The 22952-nt window shown below is 41.7% G+C and overlaps 3 protein-coding genes across 11 annotated transcripts in view; 1 reads left to right on the forward strand and 2 right to left on the reverse strand.

Moving 5' to 3' along the window:
• UROS (uroporphyrinogen III synthase) overlaps positions 1-8339 on the reverse strand; it is a 34805-nt gene extending 26466 nt beyond the window's left edge. For all 7 annotated transcript variants that reach the window (XM_063102416.1, XM_063102412.1, XM_063102410.1 and 4 more), the window contains exon 1: positions 8079-8339. The gene's annotated coding sequence lies outside the window, so the exon portion shown is untranslated. The remainder of the gene's footprint in view (positions 1-8078) is intronic.
• Positions 8340-8632: 293 nt separating this feature from the next.
• Positions 8633-22423, forward strand: BCCIP (BRCA2 and CDKN1A interacting protein). The gene is made up of 7 exons (XM_063101901.1): positions 8633-8820; positions 12085-12159; positions 13133-13213; positions 17615-17704; positions 18486-18673; positions 20207-20381; positions 22034-22423. The coding sequence occupies exons 1-7, from the start codon at positions 8653-8655 to the stop codon at positions 22202-22204; spliced, it is 948 nt and encodes a 315-aa protein (XP_062957971.1). The 5' UTR covers positions 8633-8652; the 3' UTR covers positions 22205-22423.
• The window catches only part of DHX32 (DEAH-box helicase 32 (putative)), a 52278-nt gene continuing 51620 nt past the window's right edge, over positions 22295-22952 (reverse strand). For all 3 annotated transcript variants that reach the window (XM_063101898.1, XM_063101899.1, XM_063101900.1), the window contains exon 12: positions 22295-22790. In XM_063101898.1, coding sequence (XP_062957968.1) covers positions 22619-22790 — 172 coding nt within the window. In that variant the 3' untranslated portion in view covers positions 22295-22618. The remainder of the gene's footprint in view (positions 22791-22952) is intronic.

Raw genomic sequence — 22952 nt, forward strand, 5'->3', positions numbered from 1 at the left:
TGCAAATAACACCATTATTAAATAAATCATGGTACAGTTATACAAAAGTATTAAAATATTAACACATAATTATAGAATTATTTAATCACAAAATGATGTTAAGTAAAAAAAAAAAGCAGGATTCAGAATTACATAAATACTATGGTTATATATATATACATATATGAAAGAATATACACCAGAATATTAATAGTAATTATTTCTGAGTAGTAGGTTAGGATGATTATTTCCTTCACCATTCCGCTTTTTTTTTTTTTTTTTTTTTTTCTGTTTTACAATGAACAAGAATTTCTTTCTCTTGTATTAAGGGAGAGAAAGCACATTATAATCATCCAAAAGGCCTCAAAATAAATGCTGCTGAAGAACTGGAGAATAAATCTGCTTGCGATGCATTTAACAAATAGCATTAGACCCATCAGTTAGTTAGTTAATAAATATTACGCAGGGGTTCATAAGAGTACATTGTTTGAAGCAGGGAAGTGTTAACTCGGGGAGCCATTACTTATAAGTTAGTATTGAATATATTTCTGGAATATTATAATATCCATGGAACATCTCAGGAAAATTTGGCTTAAAATGAATTGCTTTGTATCTAAGCAACCAAACCTGGGTGAACAAATAATAATTATGAAATCAAGTTATGATTACTGCTGCTGTTGAGGTGTTAGCTAGAGAGATTGGGGACTTGGGGAAATGGCAGTGTGGGTCTTATCATTTTCTCAAGTTACTCAAAATGTGTCTCACACAGAAATTAGGTGTCTGCCCTGCTGCAATGTCCACTTTTTTTGGTGTCTGGTCTGTATGGGGATCTGAACCCTTGACTTTGGTGTTATCAGCACCACACTCTTGCAATGGTTATGTATCACCTTGACTAGGCTATTGTTCCCAGTTATTTACAAACGTAAATCTAGGTGTCCCTTGTGAAGGTGTTTTGGAGACATGATGAAGTCCATCGTCAATTGGCTTTAGGTGTGGGAGATTATCCTAGATTATCTGGGTGGGACTGAATCCATCAGTCCAAAGGCCTTCATAAAAACAGAGCTGAGGCTTCCATGAGGAAAAAGAAATTCCACTGTGGACACAGTCAGCTTGTGCTGAGTTCCAGCCTGCCCTTCTAAAATGCCGGCCCACCCCCGTGTTGGCTTGCACCATGGATTCAGACTTGCCTTGCTAACCCCCACTGCTCCACAAGCCAATTCCCTGCAGCAAATCATCACTTGTTGGTTCTGTTCTGATTGAACTCTAACACACTTTCCAATTTGGGGGCACTAGGAATCTGGCATGTCACTCATAACAGGTAAAATTTGGCATTTTCTGCTAAAGCCTAAGTCCCTCTGGGGCACGCAAAGCAAGCAACTAGTGTGAGGATTAAACAGCTGAGGCAAGACGTTGTCAGAAGCCGACAATCCTGTGGCCACAGAGCTCCACGAGTCCCCTACTACATCTCTGCCATGGTTCTAGGCTCTGGGATACAGACCCCCACATTTTCAAGGGACATTTTAGTAAAACTTTCAAATACCAGCAGCCAATCTCTCACAAAAGCATTTCTGTACAGTTCTCAGGCAGTGTTGCCTAATTTGCACCTGGAATCTCCCTCAGGGAAATTAGGTCTGCATTATTTATTGGGGATGTGTGTGTGTGATTTCAGATACTAATAAGCACTGTAAGTTGATGTGGCAGAGTAATTGGGTTGCTGATAGCTCGTTACCTCTCCAGGGAGGCGTCTCTGGGGAGGTGACATTTGAGTGGAGATCTGAATGACAATAGCAGTGAGGAGAAATTTCAAGCGTCAGAAAGGGACCCAGGGCGTGCCCAGGAGAGAACAGTAAGTGTGGTCAGAGTGTAATGGACAAGGTGGACTTTAAATTTCATGAGAAAAAAGAATCCACTGAAGGGTTTAAGCTGGGAGCGACAGTGACAGGATCTCCACGTTAGAAACACCACCAGCTTCTGCGGCAAGGATGGGCAGGGATCCTGCAGGGAATGGCAGATTGGGCGAAAGACATGTGGGGTGGATCTGGGTTGCAGTGGTGCTGCTGGTTTTAGCAGTCTGGCGGGTAAGAAGTGACTGGATCAGGGATTCATACTGAGGGCAGAGTTATCAAGACCTAATGATGCAATTAAGGGTGAAATCATCTGTCCACAAACTAGTTTGAAATGGTTGGGACCAGGTGGCAAATAAGTGTCTTCTTTGAATCCCAACTGAAATTTTTTAGGTATGTCCAGTTTAATCCTAAGTCAACAAATACTTAAGAACAGTAACTGTGTGCTATGCAACAGTAACTGTGTAATATGATCCCTGTTTCATGATATTTACAGGAAGGTAAAACAGGTATTTTACAAATTAGTAAAGACAATGTTATACTGCAATAAGTCTTCTGAAAGAAGATTCAAGATGCTGTGGAAACATGACTGGCAAGTCTTATTTGGACTGGGAGGTGGGACACAGATTGTCAGTTGCCCATATATATCCACTCTTTCCTTCTTCCTCATGGAAATGGAAGCCCTCACTGTTAAGTGGGCACATGGTTGCCTAAAATAAAAATATGTAGGTAGAGGTTGCCAGATTATTAGGTTCAGGTCAACAGGAGGCAAGACAAAGTGATGTGTACAACTTGTGGGTCCTGCTCTTAGAAGGAAATGTACATCCCTCCCCTTCCCTTTTCTGCCTTCCCTTCTGGCTGCAATGTGGATGGAGCGGCAACACTTTGTACTTGCAGAGGATGATCTAGGGATGATGGAACAAGACAGAAGGAGCGTCGGGATCCCTTTGTCTGACAGAGCCATCACGCTGGCCAGAACTTGTACATCAGAGAAAAGAAGTCCTACCCTATTTTAGCCATTGTTCATTTGGATCTCTGTTAGAGTAACTGAACCTATATCCTAACTCAGAGGTAAGAAAGGATTCCTTGAGAAAGTAGACTTAAGGCTGGGTAGGAATTAGCACACTGCCGAAGCTCCAAGGTAGGTATGCCCAAGGGACAAAGAGGATATTCCAGAGCAGCTGGAGTGTACAGGGCAGAGTGGTGAGAGATGGGGCCGGCAAGACGGGAGTGGGGGTGGGGGTGGGGTGCTGGTGTCGATCACATTAGGGAGTTTGGATCTTATCTTAATACCCACAGAAAGCTTCTTGCTTATGGATTTATTTCTCCTCTCTTTTTCTCATTTCTTTTTGCCCTTTTCTCTTCCCCTTTCTCTATGGGGATAACATAAGGAAGGAAGTTTGGTGTCATGGAACAAGCACAGGACTAAGCTCCCAGGTGCCAGCTTTATTACTCATGGTGTGATCTTGCTTTCTCCTGGGTTAAATGGGAATAACCTCTTTCCCACCAAGCCATAAGGTTGGTGAGTGACTTTAAAAGGATAATAATGACAGCTAACACATTTGTTGAGCACTTACTATGTGCCAGGCACTGTTCTAAAAGCTTTATATGCATTAAATCTATGAGGTTTATGTGGAAGCTGAGGCATATAGAGTATAATACTCATTCAAAGTCTCAGAACTGCTAAGTGGCAGAGCTAGGATTCATACCCAGGCAGTCTGGCTCCAAAGTCTGTATACTTAACCCCCATGCTATATGTTGGCTCTCATATACTTTGTGTGGAGGGTTAGAAATCTTGATTCTCATTTGATTTTAGGTAAATACATGTATGGGGCAAAAGCCCTCGGCTAGGAGACACAGTCTACAGACAGAGGGCAAAAGCCCATTTAATCAATTCTAATTAAATAATGTTGATTCTCATTTGACTTTTATAATAGGGTTTTTAGTTAAATACATATATGGGGCAAAAGCCCTTTAGTAGGGGGCCACAGCCCACAGATAGCGTGGCAAAAGCCCATCTAATCAACTCTAATCACTGCTTAGGTAGGGGATTGTATACTTTAATGATGTTAGAGCTAGCAGGTGGTTGTTATACCAATCCTGTTAAGAGATTTTAAGAATTGCTGAAGGGAAAGATGTGAAAAAAACATTTGCTAGGGGTAAGCTGTTGGGGGAAACTTTAGAGATAATTGTACTTAGCTTTTATCATGGAATGTAACTTTTGCTTAAGGAGAGGTTATACTTTAGATAATGAGCCAGTCTGACCAACTTAGCTTTTCACTAATTGTACTTTGGAATGTCACATTGCTAATTTTACTGATGTTACTAGTTTCCATTATTAAGCTATATTTACCCATAGAAAACTTTTGTAACACTGCCCATGTCTTTGTGTCCTTTTCTAATGATTGGATCAACTGATTTTCCTCGTGAAACTTCCTTGTCTTTACAATAAAAAACAGAAGCTAATATTGAATGGTCGCTGCACCCAGTTTTCTCCTTCTAACAGAGGAGTGAGTTGCTGGGGTGCAGACCCTTCGGGCTTCTCAGCGCATTCATGGTGTTATGAGTAATCCTTTCTTCGTCTCTGTTACACAGTGAGAAGTGTAACACTTTGCATACAAAAATGATTGGGGAAAATAGAGGTATGAAGATATAATACATTTAAGTGATATTTAAAATATCGCTATAGCACAAACTGCTTAGTTTAATTATGTAATCTCATGAAAGCAAAATCAATTTAACCACAGCAAACAGAGAAAATATTTCTTGGGTTCTAATCTGCAGTTCTTTTAGGTAATAAAACTAATGCCAGCATGAAGCTCAGACTTCCGGATAATAATTATTAAGAGATTCCCTGAGACGTACTGCAGGGCTTGACAAAAAAAAAAGAAAAAAAAATCAAATTACCAAGGTCAAGGGTTTGGAACCCCATACCAGCTAGCCGCAAAAGAAAGAAAGAAAAAAAAAAAGATCTAATTACTATCCTTGTCCCTTCTCTGCCATCACTGAAGGTATCTCTAACATAAAATTATAAAATTAAGAGAAACCACTGCTGATGATTCTTTGCCACGTTAGAGTCCCATATTATCTGGCTGACTGAGGAAGAAATCAGTTGATAGGTGCACACGGACAGTCAGGTTAGTACATTACCACTTTGGACTTCGGGAAGAGGCCTAGTGGACTGGAAGGTGCTTGCACTAAAAAGCCAGGCCTTGTGTTCTGGTCTAGACTGCTCTTCCTTAAGCCTCAATTCCTTCATCTCTAAAATAAGCTCAGGGCCTTTCAACAGCAGGATTTTCTTAGGCACTTTCTATCCCGTAGTAGATGCTCGGTAAATATTTGTTTACAATGTAGGAAAACAACACTTTAAAATCTATCTAGCATCTTTGAAACAGGGAAAAAGATTACTTTCCCCTAAAAAAGCAGGGAACTGAGTGGATTAAGGCTATTTCACTGGTAAGAAATAACCATGCCTCAAACCCACGCTTTCTGTGTCCTGCTGCTCTGAGTGTCAGCAATAACAACAGCCACCCTTTTATTGAGCATTTGCTCTGTGTTATTCACTGGGTATATTAGTCAGGGTTCTACAGAGAAACAGAATCAACAGGATAAATCTGTATCTAGAAAGAGATTATTATAAGGTATTGGCTCAAGCAATTTTGGAGGCTGAGAAGTCCCATAATCTGCCATTTGTTAACTAGAGACCCAGAAGTAGATTCCAGTCCAAGTCTGAAGGCCTGAGAATCAGAAGCCCCATGGGAATAAGATCGATGTCCCAGCACAAGTAATCAGGCAAAGAAAGGATGAATCTTTCCTTTTTTCATCTTTTTGTTCTATTCAAGCCCTCAATAGATTAGATAATGTCCACCCACTTGGGGAGGGCAATGTACTTTTATCAGTCTATTGATTCAAATACTAATCTCTTTTGAAGAAACTTTCACAGACACACTAAGAAATAATGTTTAACCCAATATCTGGGCATCCTATGACCCAGTCAAGGTGACACATAAAATTATCACACTGGGCTAAGCATTTTACATGCAAGATCATAATCCTCATTTAAACCTGCAAAGTAAGTGGATATTACAGGAGGGGAAGCCAAGTTTCTGAGAGGTTTGAGTAACTTGCCCAAGGTCACACAGCATATTAAGTGGCAGAGATGGAATTTGGATCCAGGTCTGAAGCTCATGCTCATTTTCCTAACCACTTGTTACCACCTCTCTGCTCCTTTAAGATAAATTCTGAGCTAAAGATAGAGCCAGTGGTAAGAAATCTAGTTCATGACTGAGTTAAGTTCCCTGGGCCTGCTTGAATGAGAAAACCATAGGTGGGCCATTTATTCACATTTGCTACTCTAATTCACACTCTGACCATTGGGAACTACGCTCAACACTGGCTACTAATCTCAGGGAACAAAGTAAGGCTCTCCCACCCCGCCCTTGACTCCATCTTTTAGCAAAGCAACACGTTTATTAGGAAAAGTACAAAATTTGCAAACTACAAAAAAGCATCATAGCTCCTCAAAAAATTAAAAATAGAATTACCATATGATCCAGCAATTCCACTTTTAGGTATGTACCTCAAAGAATTGAAAGCAGGGACTTGAACTATTTGTACATCCATCTTCATAGCAGCATTATTCACAACAGCTAAAATGTGGAAGCAACTCAAGTGTCCAATGACAGATAAATGGCTAAACAAAATTCGGTATATACATACAATGGAGTATTATTCAGCCTTAACAAGGAAGGAAATCCTGACACATGCTACAACATGGATAAACCTCAAAGATACTATGTTAAGTGAAATAAGCCAGCCAAGAAAGAATACTATACAAGGCTACTTCAAAAAGTTGGTGGAAAAATAGAATTAAAAGGTAATGTAAATCTTTCCATGAACTTTTTAAAGTACACTTTTATGATTTCACTTATGTAAGGCTCCTAGAGTAGTCAAATTCATAGGAGACAGAAAGTAGAAAGGTGGTTGCCAGGGGCTGGGTGGAGGAGGGAAGGGAGAGTTACTGTTCAGTATAGAGTTTCAGTTTTGCAAGATGGAAAGAGTTCTGGAGATGGACTGCAGCCATTGTTGTACAACAATGTGAATGTCCTTAATGCTACTGAACCATACTCTTAAAATTGTAAATTTTATGTTATGTATATTTACCACAATAAAGTATAAAGAAACAGGGAAAAACTACCCATGATGTCTCATTGTAATCCTATTGCTATGTTGGCATGGTGCCTTCGAAGTCCTTTTTCTAATCTTAACCTTCTGATAGGTCTTTTTGACAGCTTCCCGTCTTGTACATTACAGGAAGATGTTTTTGCACAGCTGTGGGACCCAAAGTGGCCATTTTAAGCTACCCATCAGATGTGGAGACCTGATGTGTAAGTATATTAATATCCACACGGCCAAGGAGACAAGAGGTTCTCAGCAAAGATGCAACTCACAGAACACAATCATGGGGACTCCGAGGTACCCTGATTCTATCTCCTACCGATGAAGGATCACTGAGGTCATCGCACTTTTGTTTAAACCTTATCAGCGATGGCCACCTCACTACTGGAAACAGCTTATTCCATTTTTAGAATCAAACATATCCAACCCACTCCTCTCGTTTTAAAAGAAAAGATGGAGAACCATAGATCCTATTCTGAGAAAGCTGTCTTCTCTAATTAAGGATTTTCTTTTCGAATGATTGTCTTTACAACGGACTGCAAAATGGTAGCCTGTGGGCCGACTGGTGGATGCATTTTATTTGGCACGGGATTTAAAAGTCAAGACATTTTTCGTAAAAACTCAAACTCTAACTTTTCTTGTAATGGAAAAATCTGACAACACTGGGCTAGTATTTCCACTTGGCAGCTGAGGGGTACGCACTCCCTAGTTTGCCACAGTCCACTGTGTCCCCTCAAAACAGGCTCAGGTCTTTAATTACCCGACCGGCCCTGAAGCGTTTAAGGTTGCGACGCCTGCTTGAAAGAGCTTCCAGGTGGAGACGCGCGCTTCGGGAGCGGCAGCCGGGGCAGGATTCGGCTCAGCTTCCTCCCATCACCGACAAGCCCGAACCTCCAGCCGCGCTGGGGCGACACCGCAAGGTCAGGTCTGAGGCTGGCGTGGGGGCGTCCCCAAGGATCCGCGGACCCTGTGGCCGGGGCCAGACCAGAGCTGCGGCCGCACCAAAGGCCCCACTCTGTCGCATATCGCTAGGGACCGCAGGCGAGGCTTCGCACGTCCACGGGCCGCGACACCTACCTCGCGGGGCAGGCGAGGCGCGAATGCACTAAGAAAAGGGACCGTGCCCGGCACAGCGCACGGAGCCCGACAGTCACCCGGTCGGGGGGAGGTGTCTCGCAGTCGCAGCGAGTGGCTGCTGAGGCTCCAAGGGAATGACAACTAGGTGGGCGGCCTCTCACCACGTAGCCTGACCTGCCGCGTCGACCACCCGCGCCGGGGCCCGGAGAACCCGGCACCTCAGCCGGGACATGGTCGCGGAGACCGCGTCGCTGACGGCCGGGCGCTCGCGCATGCGCGCCGACACCCAGGAAGGCCGGGACAGTAGGGCGGTCAGGTGGGTCGAACCACTGCGAGAGGGGGGGGAAGCCTCGGAAGGAGGCGTGGAGGACGCAGAGAGGAAGAAAAGGCCAAGACAGGACCCCGAGCTGGACTTGACTCTTAGCGATTAGGGCTTTGGGATCCAGAAGGGGCACGGACGTTGACGTCGACTCAGCGCCGAGGTTCTTCGTAGTCTGCACCTCCCTCGGCTACTATGGGTTGATCCGGAAGGTCAGGCGAGCGGAAGCTGCGCAGGCGCGCTGTGGGCGGCAACATGGCGTCCAGGTCCAAGCGGCGGGCTGTGGGCGGTGGGGATCCCCGGCCGCCGGGCGTCCCGGCCCAACGCGACGAGGAAGAAGAGGACGATGAAGTCGAGGATGAGGACGAAGACGATGAAGACAGCGACGAAGAAGAGGAGGAAGACGCCGAGATCGTTGGCGAGGTGAGAAGCACACGCGGTCCCAGTTGGGTTTACAGCTGAGAAAAAGCTTTCCGTCAGCGACAGCCGTGTGAGGACGGTGTGCGCTGCCTGGTGGGCGGTGGCCTCCCTGCCCCCGAGGGTCTGTAAGCGGGAGCATCATACCGCACAGGCCACCTCTTCACTTTGGCTCCTTCCCGCGAATGCCGTCGCGTTCGACTGGCTGTTTTGCAAATTTTGGGGTTATAGAAATTAACGTTTCTTGTATTAACATGGAACGTCTACTGGACCGCCAAGGATTACAGACTTGCGTAATAACCATCACTGATGATGACTTAGGAAAACAGGCGCTTACATCTACGGTCGTGGCGATATAAATTGGTGCAGTCTCTTCGGAGGGTAATTTGACAGTATCAAAATTTTAAATGTAGACATCCCGTGATTCAGTAATTCTATTTGTAAGAATTTACCCTTCAGAAATAATAATAATAATAATAATAATAATAATAATAATAATAATAATAATAATAATAATACGTGCTGTTCCAAGCTCTGTGCATTTTGCGTTTCTCTGAAGTTAGGAATTGTCACCATTTTACAACTGAGACCGCCCAGCAAGTTAAGTGAAAACAGCGCGTGTATATAGTCTTTATGTGAAAGAAAGAAGAAGAGAAAATGCACATTTGATTATGTGTGTTGAAAACTTCTTGAAGGAATAATTTACTTTTGACCTATGGAAAGTAGAAGTGTGGGATGAGTAATAAGGTTTTTTAACTTTCTAACTTCTGCGCCCTTGTAGTTTTTACCCTTGGCATTTATGACTTTTTTGATTGAAGAAATTGTGGCTTTTAGGGTAGTTCCCTATAGTGAAACACTTAGTGGATATTTATTCTGTTGTTTATTTGAGGGAGGCTTTTATTTTCTGAGATGTTCAATAATCCACTAGTCATTGTTCTGACGTAGCACTCCATGAGAGGGGGCTGGCCGGCTAGCTCGGTTGGTTAGAGCACCATGTGATTACATCAAAGTCAAGGGTTTGGATCCCCTTACTAGTCAGCCACCAAAAAAAAAAAAAAATTAAAAAAAAAATTCTATGAGAATTATTCTAAGAATTCAAAATCTGCCTCCGATCTTTTTTGAAACAAGATGGTGTATAAGTAAATAAGGAAATGTGCACAGTTATTTAAAGTTTTAGGATTTTAAGTAATAAGAGCCTGATTTAAAGGACAAGGTGAGGCAGCTGGCTGATAGAAAATGGTTGTGAGAACTTCAAGGAGAAGTGGAGGTAGGGAAGACGAAAGGAATAGGACTGTTTAGTTACGGTTCCTCTGATCATGTGGTTGAGACTCTTGTTTGTGCTCAGTAGAACCCCTTGAAGGATAGCTTCAGCAGAAAGGGGGATTTGTGCTAAAAATACACTATCTTACAGATCTCCAAGGGCAGGAAAGCAACTAAGCCTCAGGAATAGACTGGGTCCCAGAAACTGGAATGCTATAGAGAACCCTAGAAGTCCTTCATGTTTTTCATCTTTGCTTTACTCTTCTGTGTTACATTCAAAATATTTGGTTTTCTATTTCTACGCCATAGAGAAGAAAATAAAAAATGCTGACAATTTCTGAGATTTTCATTCAAAAAAACCAAAAAAGCTAGATGCCACTATAGTCTTAATTCTAAATTCTAAATCACCAGGGGTGAGTGACAGGGCTCCATCTGCAAAGATGATTGTTCCACTGAAACCATATGGAAGGGAGCCCATGCCCATGGAAAGGAGTGTTGGACACATAATCCATTTGGTATCCATTTCAATGGTGGTGCCATTATAGCCTAGGACAGAGGTTGAAGGCTTCTATCTACATAAGGAAAAACACAAGAAGGCATTTTTTAAAGAACTTATTTTTAAGGAATAAATTCAAGACCTGAACAATAATTTGTTGTTTGGTTTAGTTTGATCCTGTTTAGAACACTTTTGCCCAACCCCCTGGGTCTTACTGCTCACATAATCTGGCTGAGTCAACTTTGGAGAGTCAGGATTTGAAGTCTGCAAGCTGAACTTAATATCCAGGCCCTGGCAAGTTTACCAGCCAGGGGAGCACTTAAATGTGCACAGTCAGGATGGCAAGACAAAAGTAGGTCTGATTTCCTGTGACGTCCTTTAGCTGAGATCCAAATTCCAAAACTTGTATAACCTTAAGTGTGTGTAAATACACTATTTCATCAGAGCCTGAGGTTCAGTGTGTCATTTATCAAGGTAAGATTTAGGGTCCTCAAGGACTGATCTTGTATAGCATTTAAAATCATATAAGGTTTTATTTTTTGCATGAAGTAATGCTTTCATTTACTTGCAGGATATATCAGCGGCATCTTCTCTTACATTCTGTTGTTGTTTTGCAGATAGATCAGGGAGCTCAGCTACACATACCTTCTTCTAGTCCCTTGCACTCACCATATATATTTATATATTTCCTCCTGCTTTTGGGCCTTAGCCTGTGCTGTTCCTTGTGCCAGGAACCCTCTACTTGTTCTCAGTTCCCAGCTCCAGTGTCACTTCTTTAAGGAAGCCTTTCCTGACTTTCTGACTTCCTGTTTTTTAGGTTGTTATAGCGCTGTGTACCTTTGTTTTATAGCAGGTATAGTTGCAACTTTACATTTATTTCTGGGAATATTTCCTTTATGTCTGTATTCCTGCCTAAACTAAGCTCCATGAGAGCAGGACCGTTCATGTCTGCTTTGTTCACCATTTCGTCTGGAGTGCCTGGCACAGTGCTTGGTACTTGGTCGTACTCAGTAAATATTTGCTAAGTGAATGAAGTGTAGCCACAAATCCATGGGCTAAGTCAGTCTCTAGGCAATTCCAGGAACTTCTGAAGTGATTTTGTTCTTTGCCCACCCTTTTTGCAGTCAGGTAAATAATTTCTCCTATGTAGCTGCTGTGACTGTTTTATCCAGACTGAACATTTTCAACATTTAAAGTAGGTCACTCTGAGTGTTTTGTTTCGCTCAGGCTTTTGTGTCACATGGGGAAATGGTATGAAGGTGCTTTGTATTCTTTACAGAATGGCAGTCTTGGCAATTTTTGTCTATTTTGAAGCCTAGACACTTAGAGTTCTTCAGATAACATTTTCCTCTTCTTGTCCTTTTTCTGGCATCTTCTGTAAATGAAATAACGGATAGAGAAAGAGCCTAAAAGAATGGAGGTGGAAGAAAAAGAAAAATCTGTAGAGTGGAAAATAATGCCTGAATCATTTTAGACAGTAATGTATGATGACCTATTTTGTGTATTGTTTACAGGAAGTGAATATTGAATTTGAAGCTTATTCCATCTCAGATAACGATTATGACGGAATTAAGAAATTACTGCAGCAGGTATTGTCTTTTACATATTACACATAAATTTGCTCTTGTAAGAATATCCAGGCCATTCAAAAACAAGCTCTCCCAAATTTCATTCTTTCACAATTCCCATTTCTATCCTTTCCACCTTGCCTGGAAGCAAGACTTTTTTCCCTTCTTTTCCAGGGCTAACCACCTCTATTCGTGTCTCTGCTCCCCGATCCCTTCCTCTGATTAATATATTTAAGTATTCTTTGTTCTAAAATACCCACCTTTTCATTTGCTAATTACTTAAGCTACTACTCTGTTTTCTGTAATTCACATCCAAACTTTAGGGGAGAGAACTCTTCTTATACACAAGTAGTAGCCATATAACGGACTGTACCATGTGGAGCTACAAAATCGATGCTTGCTGCCTCACTCACTCTTTACCCCAGATGATATGGCCTTGGCCCTATACCCTATGTAGCCTCCAGTGATCTAGTCACCAAAGTCTCTGGACTTAAGTTCATCCTCCTTCTCTCTCTTCCCCACTTTCTTCTCCCCTCCCCCATACCTCCTGTGTTACTACTGACTGCTGCTTTCCTGAAATTTCCACACCTTTAGTACCTTTGACTTTCCTGGGAATTTTTTTTTTTTTGCTCTTGGGATTGCTTTTCTAGGTCATCTTCTTGTTCAAGTCACTGAAGTTTTATTATTTTTATTTGAACATGGAATTTGAAGTTTTATTAGATATTGCACTTTAGTGGCTGGCTGGTTAGCTCAGTTGATTAGAGTGTGATGCTGATAACACCAAGGCTTGGGGTTCAATCCCTGTACCAGACAGCAAAACGAAACAAAACAAGACAAAAAAATTATAGGGGCTGGCTAGTTAGCTCAGTTGGTTAGAGCATGGTGCTGATAAGACCAAGGTCCAGGGTTCGATTCCTGAGCTGGCCAGCTGTCAAAAAGAAAAAGGAAATTATGCTTTGACCTTCATTTAAAATAATGTTTCTCCTTCTTTTAGCTTTTCCTAAAGGCTCCTGTGAACACTGCAGAACTAACAGATCTCTTAATTCAACAGAACCATATTGGGAGTGTGATTAAGGTAAGCAGGACAATTGTGTTTATTCTGATTAAATGAGTTCTTTATCCTTTTCACCTCAAATTGGAAGGAAATATTACTGGAGGAAGGGAGAGTGTTTAGACGGTCATTGCAGTAATCCAGGGTTATTAAATGCAGTTATCCAAGTAGCGGCAATGGAAGATGATAGAAGTGGACTGATTCAGAGCATATTTGGGAGATGAAATATGATGAGGCTTAGTCCGCGATTGGGTCTGAGAGTGAGAGGAAAAGGAGTCAATGATGACTTCCAAGTTTCTGGCTTGAGCAACTGGGATAGTAAAGATGGAAGCAGACGAGGTTAGGAGGACCAGCCTGAGTTTGGATTCGTACATTTTGAATTTGAGTTGCCCTTGATATGTGCAAGTGAGATACTGAGCAGCAGCTGGAGCCCTGGAGACTTGGAAGTTTTCAGCAGATAAATGGTCATTAAAGTCATAGAAGTGGTTGGAATTGCCCAGGGAGGGCAAGGGACAGACACCTGGTAATACCAACATTACCTGGATGAGTAAAATACATGGCAGAGCCAGCAAAGGAGATTGAAAGGAATGACGAGAGGTAGGAGACAAAGCAGCAGAGTGGTGTCATGCAAAGCAAGGGAGGAGAGCATTTGGAGGAGGGAATCGTCATGATTGACAGATGTTGTAGAGTCCAACAAAATGAAGGCTGGGTTGAATTCTGGCTCTGCTGCTTATTGTCTGGTGGCTCTTGCGGTTATCTGTTGCTGTATAACAAACTACCCCACAGCTTAGTGTCTTAGAAGAGCAGCAATCATTTATTTGGCTTGTGGATCTGCAGTTTGGACAGAGCTCAGTGGGGATGACTCATCTCTGCTCCTGCTCTGTGTCACATTAGCTGGGGAGGCTCAACTGGAAGCTGGAGGATTCACTTTCAAGGTGGCTTACTCGTGACTGGCAAGTTAGCGCTGGCTGGCTGTTGGGAGCCCAGCTAGGATTCTGGGCCAGGGACCTCAGTTTCTCTCCATGTGAGCCTTTCTACTCTTTGGTTGAGTTATAAGAACAAGCAGCCCAAAAGAACCAGGCAGAAGGGCATAGCATTTTATGATACAATGTCAGTTACACCATTCGTTGGATCAGCACAGACACAAAGGTCTACCCAGGTGAGGGCACACAGACCCCACCACTCAGTGGGAGGAGTGTCTAGGTCACTTCGTCAGAAGAGAATGTTGGAGAAGAGATATGGTTGGGGTCATCAGTGGAAGTTTATATTCTGCCGCGATGACCTTAATTTATTTCCGTTGCCGTCTCTGACAATGAAGATGGTACTGGTCCCTATCTTGCAGGGTGGGCAGGTGAACAACGAAATGAGTTGCTGAGTGCTTGGAACAGTGTCTGGCACATGGGAGTGCTGTCTGTGTGTAGCTCTCACTGTTCACATCTTTCTCCTATTCCTAGCACCTATTATCTCGCCTGTCGTGAAAAACAAAACAAAACTTGCCGGTCATATGAGTGAGCCATCTTGCAAGAGAATGTTAAACATCTTTAACATTTAAAACGTCTGTTAAGCATCTTTAACAGACATTTTAGTTTAATGTTCCAGTCCACCTTACCTTCAGCCACCTCACTCTGTCGTCAAAGCCAAAATTCTTGAGAAGTACTCTCATTCAGGGTCTTTACCACTTCTCCTGTTCATTCCTCAAACACCCTAGTCCTGCTTTTACACCACTAAAATTCTGACACTGAATAATAGGGTTGTCAGCATCTTTGGCACTAAATGTAAAGAAAACGAGAGAAATAAAACCCACGGTGACTTCCTCTTATTAGGCCATGATAAAAAGCAGACCACCTGCTCTTACATCAAATAAATGTGACCTCGAACTCATTAGTGTCTTACAGGACCTTATGGTGTATATGAGAAGCAGTTGTTTTTATCCTTGAAAGAGCTTATCATCTAGTGGGGGGATTCACCTTTTAAATGGATAATCACACAAATAGCTCTACAGTTATAATTACGGCTTCTTTGGCTTCTGCAGAGACACTTGAGGTGTCCCAAGGACAGAGACTTCTTGTTCCTAGGAGGACTGCCCAGAGCATTCACTGGAGCCCTTGGGATTGCTGGGGAGAGGGGAGAGTGGCAGTTGGACTCTTCTCTGTAGCAGCCAGTCCCTCGGGCCATAGAGAGAACAGGGCAGGGGAGCACAGCATGCTGCATATGTGTGAGTCAGATAGAGAAGCTGCAGACTGAGGGGCAAGGTGTTACTGAGTTCTCCCTGGCCATGATGAATTGCTCAGTACTTAGGTACTAAAAAAATTGTGTTGAATGAAGAGGCTTAGGAGAGGTAAGGGGTGGGATGGGAAGGCATGAGAGTTGTTATTTTGAAGAGTCAGGGAAATGGGTCAAGCTGAGAGAGCTCTTACTGGAGAGGCAGATGGCTGTAGATGTGATTGTGACCCCAGAGCTATGGAAATGTTGTGAGGTTGTCGTCCAGGAAAGGAACCAAACATTTAATTAAGAATTTTAACAGTCTTTATTAGCCAGCCGGCGACTGCTTCCCCTAGGTATTTTGGGAGAGCAGTGACGAGCCTTGGTCTGGTGGAGTTTATAACTGCAAAAACCACATCCTGTGTGGGTTTTTTCAGGTGCAGGAAGCAAGCTAGGTAGCTAGGTTACAGAAGCCAAAGTACACGCAGTTAAGGCAGTCAAGCATATAGTTCCTGTTTCTTATGAAAAGGTCAGCAGTTTCTCACGTGAGGGTGTTGCCTGCTTGCATCTAAGATGGAGCTCTTACCTAAGATGGTGCCTGTAATGTCAAGGTTCTGTTACAGAAAGGCCCTGAGTGGCCCTGCCTGGATGGTTGACAGGGCCCATCGCAGGGAGAGGAACACTGAGGATGTTCCAGGGGGAGGCTAATTGCTTGTGAGCTGAGTAACAGTTCTTTGGATTTCTTAGGGCTTGAAACGGAGGGTCCTCTGAAGTGCAGGGAAACTGTCAAATGTTGGTCTTGGAGGACCAAGGGTGATTTATCTGTTCTTTTCTGGACTTCTTTCCCCTTTCTCCTTGACGAGCAAACAGGCCCTTGGTCCTCTCACTGAAACTGTTAGTCTCCTCGTGAGTTTCATTCTTATTCTCTGCCTTTTTTTTTTTTTTTTTTTTCCTTTGGCAACTGGCTAGTACAGGGATTCTATCATTCTCTATCTTTGCATTATCTTGTTTTGTTGAACATAAGACTTCTCTCACCTTGGCACATGTTAGTTGCTAGGCCTTCCAGGTCTTACTGGAGCCACTCCCACCCTTTCTCCTGCCAGCAGGAAGGAACTGGTGGTTTATTACAACCAGGTTTAGCAGACATGCTTTGCTTTGCTTGTTTTGCTTTAAAGCCTGGTAACTGCTTTGGAAACTCGTTGCCTGAACTTCCTCCTCAATGATGTCATCAGCTTAGATCCCTCGTCCCTCTCAAGTGTGTCCAGTCCTTCAGTCTCTGGTCTGCTTTGATGTTCTGCCCCCTGTAGAAGCTCATACCCACTCTATTCAGTGACCAGAGGTCCTGGGGGTGTGGCTCAATGCTGTGAACATCCTGCTAAAGGCCGCAGACCATACCTAACTGAACCAGTGTGCTGAAGGGTACGGCTAGAACTACCTCCCTGCTTTGTATAAGAACAGCAGCCTCATATCATTTCATTCCTTCAGCATATATTCACCGAGTACTTACTCTGTGCCAGGCTCCGTGTGGGTGCTGGGGACGCAGTGAGAGAGGAGCAAAGGGCTTGGACAAGCAAACTGGCAATACGTGAAAGAGAAAATGTGGACTGTGCATTGAGGCCTCCAGTGGAAGGGCTGTCAAAGTAGGGCCAGGAACTCATGTTGAAGTCAACCATTTCATTCTTAATTGTTTTCTTAATTCATTTCCTTTCCAGCTCTTTTTTTCTTCTCTCCTGCTCATGTGGTAGGTATAAGTGGCACCCAAGCATTGTTCAACCTAATGGTTAAGACTGGCAAGCACTCTGGAAACATGTGAGTTTTAGGTGAAGCAGTGCAGGTCAGCAGAGCAACAAGCAAGGGCTGGCTCTAGCCAAATTATTTAGAAAACTTATCAAAATGCTTTATTTTATGAGGTTTCACCTTTTCTGGATTCACAATATATTGGGAATCTGGCAAAGGCAAATGTCTTAAGGATCTAGTATAAAGAAATTTAGAGTGGGATGAAATAGTCCAGAATATAAAAAGAGGAACAGAGTCAAGGGAGGTAAAGTGATATGAGCAAGGTCACACAGTATATAGGACATGATGCTGTTCTAAGATGACGGCATAAGACGGAGTTTTACTTTTGAAAAGTGGAAAGATAAATGTGGCCTAGATTCCAAGACTTGGTGTAATATTTCTCCTCAACCAAATATAAAATTTTAATATTTTTTCTTTTTAAAACAGCAAACAGATGTTTCAGAAGACAGTGATGATGGTGTGGATGAAGATGAGATTTTTGGTTTCATAAGCCTTTTAAATTTAACTGAAAGAAAGGTTGGTTTCACCTGGTAGCATCTGAATGGTTTTTAAGGCCAAAACCACTTTTATTTAATGCATGGTAAGAGGATCTTTTATGCCAGATAGTGGTAATTACTATAAGGATGTATGCTCTTGAGAAATCTTATTGTAATTCTTTTTCAATATGAAGGTTATGGTGTTTTGTTTTCAATAATCTGTACCCAGTTAAAGTCATTTACTGCCTGTAGTATACAGAATCATCTGGCTTTTCAGTCACTGGTGTTCTGATGCTGATATTGACATGGGAGCTGTTTGTGCTGTGTCTCTGTAGCTGTTGTCTTTGCTACTTGTGTAGTGTGACTATTCTGAGGCTTTGCTGCTTTCCAAAGTTGAGGTTACTTACTGACATTTACTTGTGTTTTGATTCATTTCTTTTTATTAACTCACTGATGAGTTCTAATAAAAAGTAAAACAGCTGCCTACCCTCCTAAGAATGAGGGGCATGCTACACTTAATCTTTAATTTTAAAATGAACTTTCCAGTTACTCCAGCTGTCTAAATGAGATGGACTAGAATTGCAATTCTAGTTGTGACTGAGTTATAACCGTCTTATCACTGACATGGGATGGTAAATTACCAGGTGTAGTTACTTCAGAGAAATACGTAAGCCATCAACACTGAAGACATACAAGATTTTAAAGGCTGTGGCAGGAAACTGCCCTTACCTGTAAGATAAGAAGTGATAGCTCTCGCTTTCAAATTTTCTCCTATAAGTGATGGCCTGTTATAAAAAGCAAGCCTTCTCTTTACTTTCTAGGGTACCCAGTGCACTGAACAAATTAAAGAGTTGATTCTGAGCTTCTGTGAGAAGAACTGTGAGAAGAGCATGGTTGAACAGCTGGACAAGCTTTTAAATGACCCCAGCAAGCCTGTGGGCCTTCTGCTAAGTGAAAGATTCATTAATGTCCCTCCGCAGATTGCTCTGCCTATGCACCAACAGCTTCAGTAAGAGACTTCGGAAAATGCCTTTGCACAGTGATTTTTTTCCAAGTAGATTCAGAAATGTGATTTAAGTGTGATATATAGATATAGAAAGAGTTCTGCCTTTGCTTTAAGCAAGTTTAGTGTGAGAGAGGAAGAAACATCTTGTGAGGTGCATACATTATTAGTAATCGACTTTTTGAAGAGTTTTGTATATTTGTGACAATAATTTTAATTGAAAAGATTTAAGTGGTATAAAAGTAGATGAATTTCATATGGACTTTTTATCCCATTTGACTGAAGTTTTCAGCTTCTTTACAGATTTCTGTACGAATAAAATGCTGAACAACTACAGCAATAACAAAAACTGAGTTAAATTCCTAAATTCCATTGGTATGTTTTATAATTAATGATCCTATAGGCCTGATAGTGTCTATGGCTTCTTAGGGTTTTTGGTGGCTGTTTTTTAATGTGGGAATTTGAATTTTACAAAAATATTCTAAATGTAAGAAGAGCTGTGAAATCTTCCAGCAAACTAAGTGAACTAAGGATTGTATTGCCTGTGCTTTGAAACAGAGGACGAAGTATAGACAGGTCCTTTACAGAACATTATTTCTCAGAGGTCATAGTACTTGTGTTGTCATTTTCCTGTAATTCATTCTGCTGTTCCCCACCCTCTTAGCTCCTACTCAGACTGTACTTCTGGTGCCCTAAGTGTTTTGGTGTTTTCTGATCAGCTGGAGCTCATGACTATTTGGTTTCATAGGACGGTGATCTGCTTTCTCCTGAGCCTCTATTAAAAGAAGGTTGAAGGGCATGGTTCTGAGTTTTTTTGTTTTTGCTTAGTGGTAGCCAGAGGCACAGGGCTATGTAGAATTTTCAGAAGGAAAAAAAAATTAAGGCTCTATTGCCATTCCATTGACTATTGCCATTCTAGAATTTAGGGTATCTATGTCTATGCGATTTCTTTCTTTTTGTTTGTTTTTTGGCGGCTGGCTGGGATGGGGGTCTGAACCCTTGTCCATGGTGTTATAACACTGTGCTCTAACCAACTGAGCTAACCAGCCAGCTGGGTCTATGCCATTTCTGCCCTGTGTCAGAAATTAGTCCTTGACTCTAGCAGTTAGAGACTGTACGAGTAGTAACATGCTTTAGTGACGTTGGTTGTGGCTGTATGCCTTTGTGTGTTTTAGTTAAATGTTCATGCTTTAAAAAATTCAGATTCTTATATATTTTTAACTTATGTACAGGCAGAGCAGAGATGTTGAGTCAATTGAGACTCATCTGTTAGTTTCTGTGTATCCACAACTCAGAGCATCATCTGAGAGACTCATCATACTATTTATTATAAAAAGTAGTGCCATATCAATGGAAAGTGTAACTGACTGCATAAATAAAAATCATTGCTTTATAAGTGTCCAGATCGAATGCCTGTTCGTTAAGCCTGTGTCACAGCAGAACCCACGGAAGATGCCTCACTTGTTTTCTCTGGGCTCTGGTTTGTTGATGGATTTCACCTGACCCAGCAGGTACCTGATCTGTGTGTATGCCTTGCAGGCAAGAACTAGCGGAGGCACATAGAACCAATAAGCCGTGTGGTAAGTGCTGCTTCTACCTTCTGATTAGTAAGACATTTGAAGAAGCAGGAAAGAACCGTTCCAAGAAGAAATGGAGCAACCAAAAGAAAGACGAATTAATGTTCGCAAATGCAGAGGAAGAATTTTTCTATGAGGTAAGGTTATACTGTTTCATCTATTTATTTAAATGTCAAGAATTTTCTTGAAAATAATCAAGGTTTATTATTCTCCCATTTTATGTCAAAGTCCTTTGAGTGTGGCCACTCTATTTTTCTGTGTCCCCAGTAACTGGTAGCTAACATAGTTCCTGGCACATGAAAAGGACAGTCGCCAGCCTTCCCACCCCTACTGTTGGTGATAAGTGTGGCGGGGAGGAGAAAAGCGATTAGCCTGCTAAGAATGATTAGACATTTATAATATGCTTACTGTGAGATCTTTAATTCTAAAACCACACCGTGAGGTAGGCAGCAGCCTGGGTTTACACATGTGGACATTGAGTTCGAGGGAGATTAGGGAAATTACCTGAGCTCACACAGCTGGTTGGGGTGGAACTGGGGTACCCTGCTGCTGTGCCCTTAGTCGTGGATGTTATCCCACTGGTGGGGTCTCTAGCATTTTTTTCCTATAAAGGTAGCTTGTACCGTGATGGACAACGAGATATCAGAGAATATTCTTTCTCACAGTCTTCATCTCAAAACGTTGAAATAAATCTCTGAGGGGGAATATATTTTCCTGAATTGGATGATATCACTTACTACTTTAAAGAACTCCACTGAATACTGAAGCACTACAAATTCAGCTCTACTCTTGTGTTCCAGGAAGTAAACAGTATAAATAATTTTTAAAAAATTTATGCGCCTCTTGATCTTACTCATGTGAAATCTAAAAAGGTTGATCTCACAAAAGTAGATGGTAGAATAGTGGTTACCAGAGGCTGGGGAGGGAGTAGAGGGAGCGGGGTGGGTTGGGAGTTGGACGAAGGGTTCAATGTTGTAATTAGATAGGAAGGATAAGTTCTGGTGTCCTATTACATAATAGGGTGACTGTAGCTAATAACAATGTATTGTATGTATGTCAACATAGCTAGAAAAGAGGATCTTTAGAGTTATCATCACAAAGAAATGATAAAGGTTTGAGGTAATGGATATGCTAAATATACTGATTTGATCATTATACAATGTGTACATCTATTGAAACATCACACCATACTATAAATATGTGGAATTAATATGTGTTAATTTTAAACAAACAAAATTTATGGCTCAGCACTTCCGGTAGACCATTTCAGGGAAGTGTGTGTGGGGTGTTTTAAGATGGCCTGACTGTGCAAACTACTGTGTGTTCACATAACGGCCCCATGCTAAGGAAGCAGCAAAGAGAGACACAAGATCAGCATTTGAAGGCTGATTCTTCTCGTTAATTGTCAAATGTTAACAAGTCTTAATTTCACTTGTGTGTTACAAGATTATTTTGAGAATCAAATGAGATCATGAATGTGAGTGACTTTGGAATGATAAGCAGTATATGAATGGGCAGAAGTACTGATATCATGGAGCTGCTTGTTCACCTCTTAGAAACGGTAGACTTCTATCCATGTTCCTCGTGTGGGTTTAACACCTATTTGGTGAGCATGCTGTTAACTTCTGCCTGAACGTCCTATTTGAGCTTATTTTATTCTGAGTTTTGCTTCCTTTAGCTGTCATTCTTATTTAACATATGCCAAATACAGTATTCTTTGTTGTATATTAAATGAGTTTTGCCTTTGGGTTATCCAAATTTTTAATTCATGGTTACTTATTTGGTTTAGAAAGCAATCCTGAAGTTCAGCTACTCGGTACAAGAGGAGAGTGACACTTGTCTGGGAGGCAGATGGTCTTTTGATGATGTGCCGATGAAGCCCTTGCGAACTGTGATGTTAATTCCAGGCGACAAGATGAATGAAATCATGGATAAACTGAAAGAACATCTATCTATTTAGCCCATTTCCCACGGACCGTGATGGGCTTGTTTTTTTAAAATTACCAGAAAACTCAGTGGAGATTTACTGAAAAACTCATGACTTTATTCAGATTGAGTCTTCTACAAAAAGTAGGGTTCTGTCCTGTGTGTCTATGATACATTTACAAAATATCTTTTTAAAAAAATTTTGGTCAAATTATGAATGGTTGATTAAAAACTTTTCCAATAAGAAGAAAAACATGGAGTAGTAATTTAAAGGACTCAGTAAAAACCTCTATTTTTTTATTTTAAAATAACATACAAAGCGTTATTTTTCAAGACTATGCTGTGGGGTGTGATATCCATCGACGTGTTAAATATTTGCAAATCACTCCAGCGTGCCAACTGTCAGGGTTAATTCTGGGACACTTATTGCATCTTGTGTCTGGTGAGGTCACTGTATTGTGCATCTCTGTTCGGTAGTTTCAGGGCACTTATCACACATTTTCTGTTCCTTTTTCATTGTTGAAATAGGAGATAGGTGATCCATTACATGCTGTAGAATATCCTTACTTTCACTAGGAGGCAGATTACTGAAATAGTATTGTGGTGCCAGTTGCACAAATCTGTTTGTTTAAAACAAAAAAATTAAATTTGGGGATGGGTGGTGATAGATACTAAACATTATGTCTGGGCACTTCTCAGCCCTGAAGGATCTACCTGTGGAAATGGTATTTAATGTGAACTCCTCAGTATCTCAGTCTGCCTTTGTAGAATACTTTCTGGTT

This window comes from Cynocephalus volans, chromosome 7, assembly GCF_027409185.1.
Source record: "Cynocephalus volans isolate mCynVol1 chromosome 7, mCynVol1.pri, whole genome shotgun sequence".
NCBI classification, from domain to species: domain Eukaryota; kingdom Metazoa; phylum Chordata; class Mammalia; order Dermoptera; family Cynocephalidae; genus Cynocephalus; species Cynocephalus volans.

Bases quoted from the DNA above. Each gene is read 5' to 3' on its own strand.
- BCCIP (XM_063101901.1), top strand. From the start codon at position 8,653: ATGGCGTCCAGGTCCAAGCGGCGGGCTGTGGGCGGTGGGGATCCCCGG. The intron at 12,160-13,132 runs GTATTGTCTTTT...TCCTTCTTTTAG, and splicing joins TTAAGAAATTACTGCAGCAG to CTTTTCCTAAAGGCTCCTGT. The intron at 13,214-17,614 runs GTAAGCAGGACA...TTTTTAAAACAG, and splicing joins ATATTGGGAGTGTGATTAAG to CAAACAGATGTTTCAGAAGA.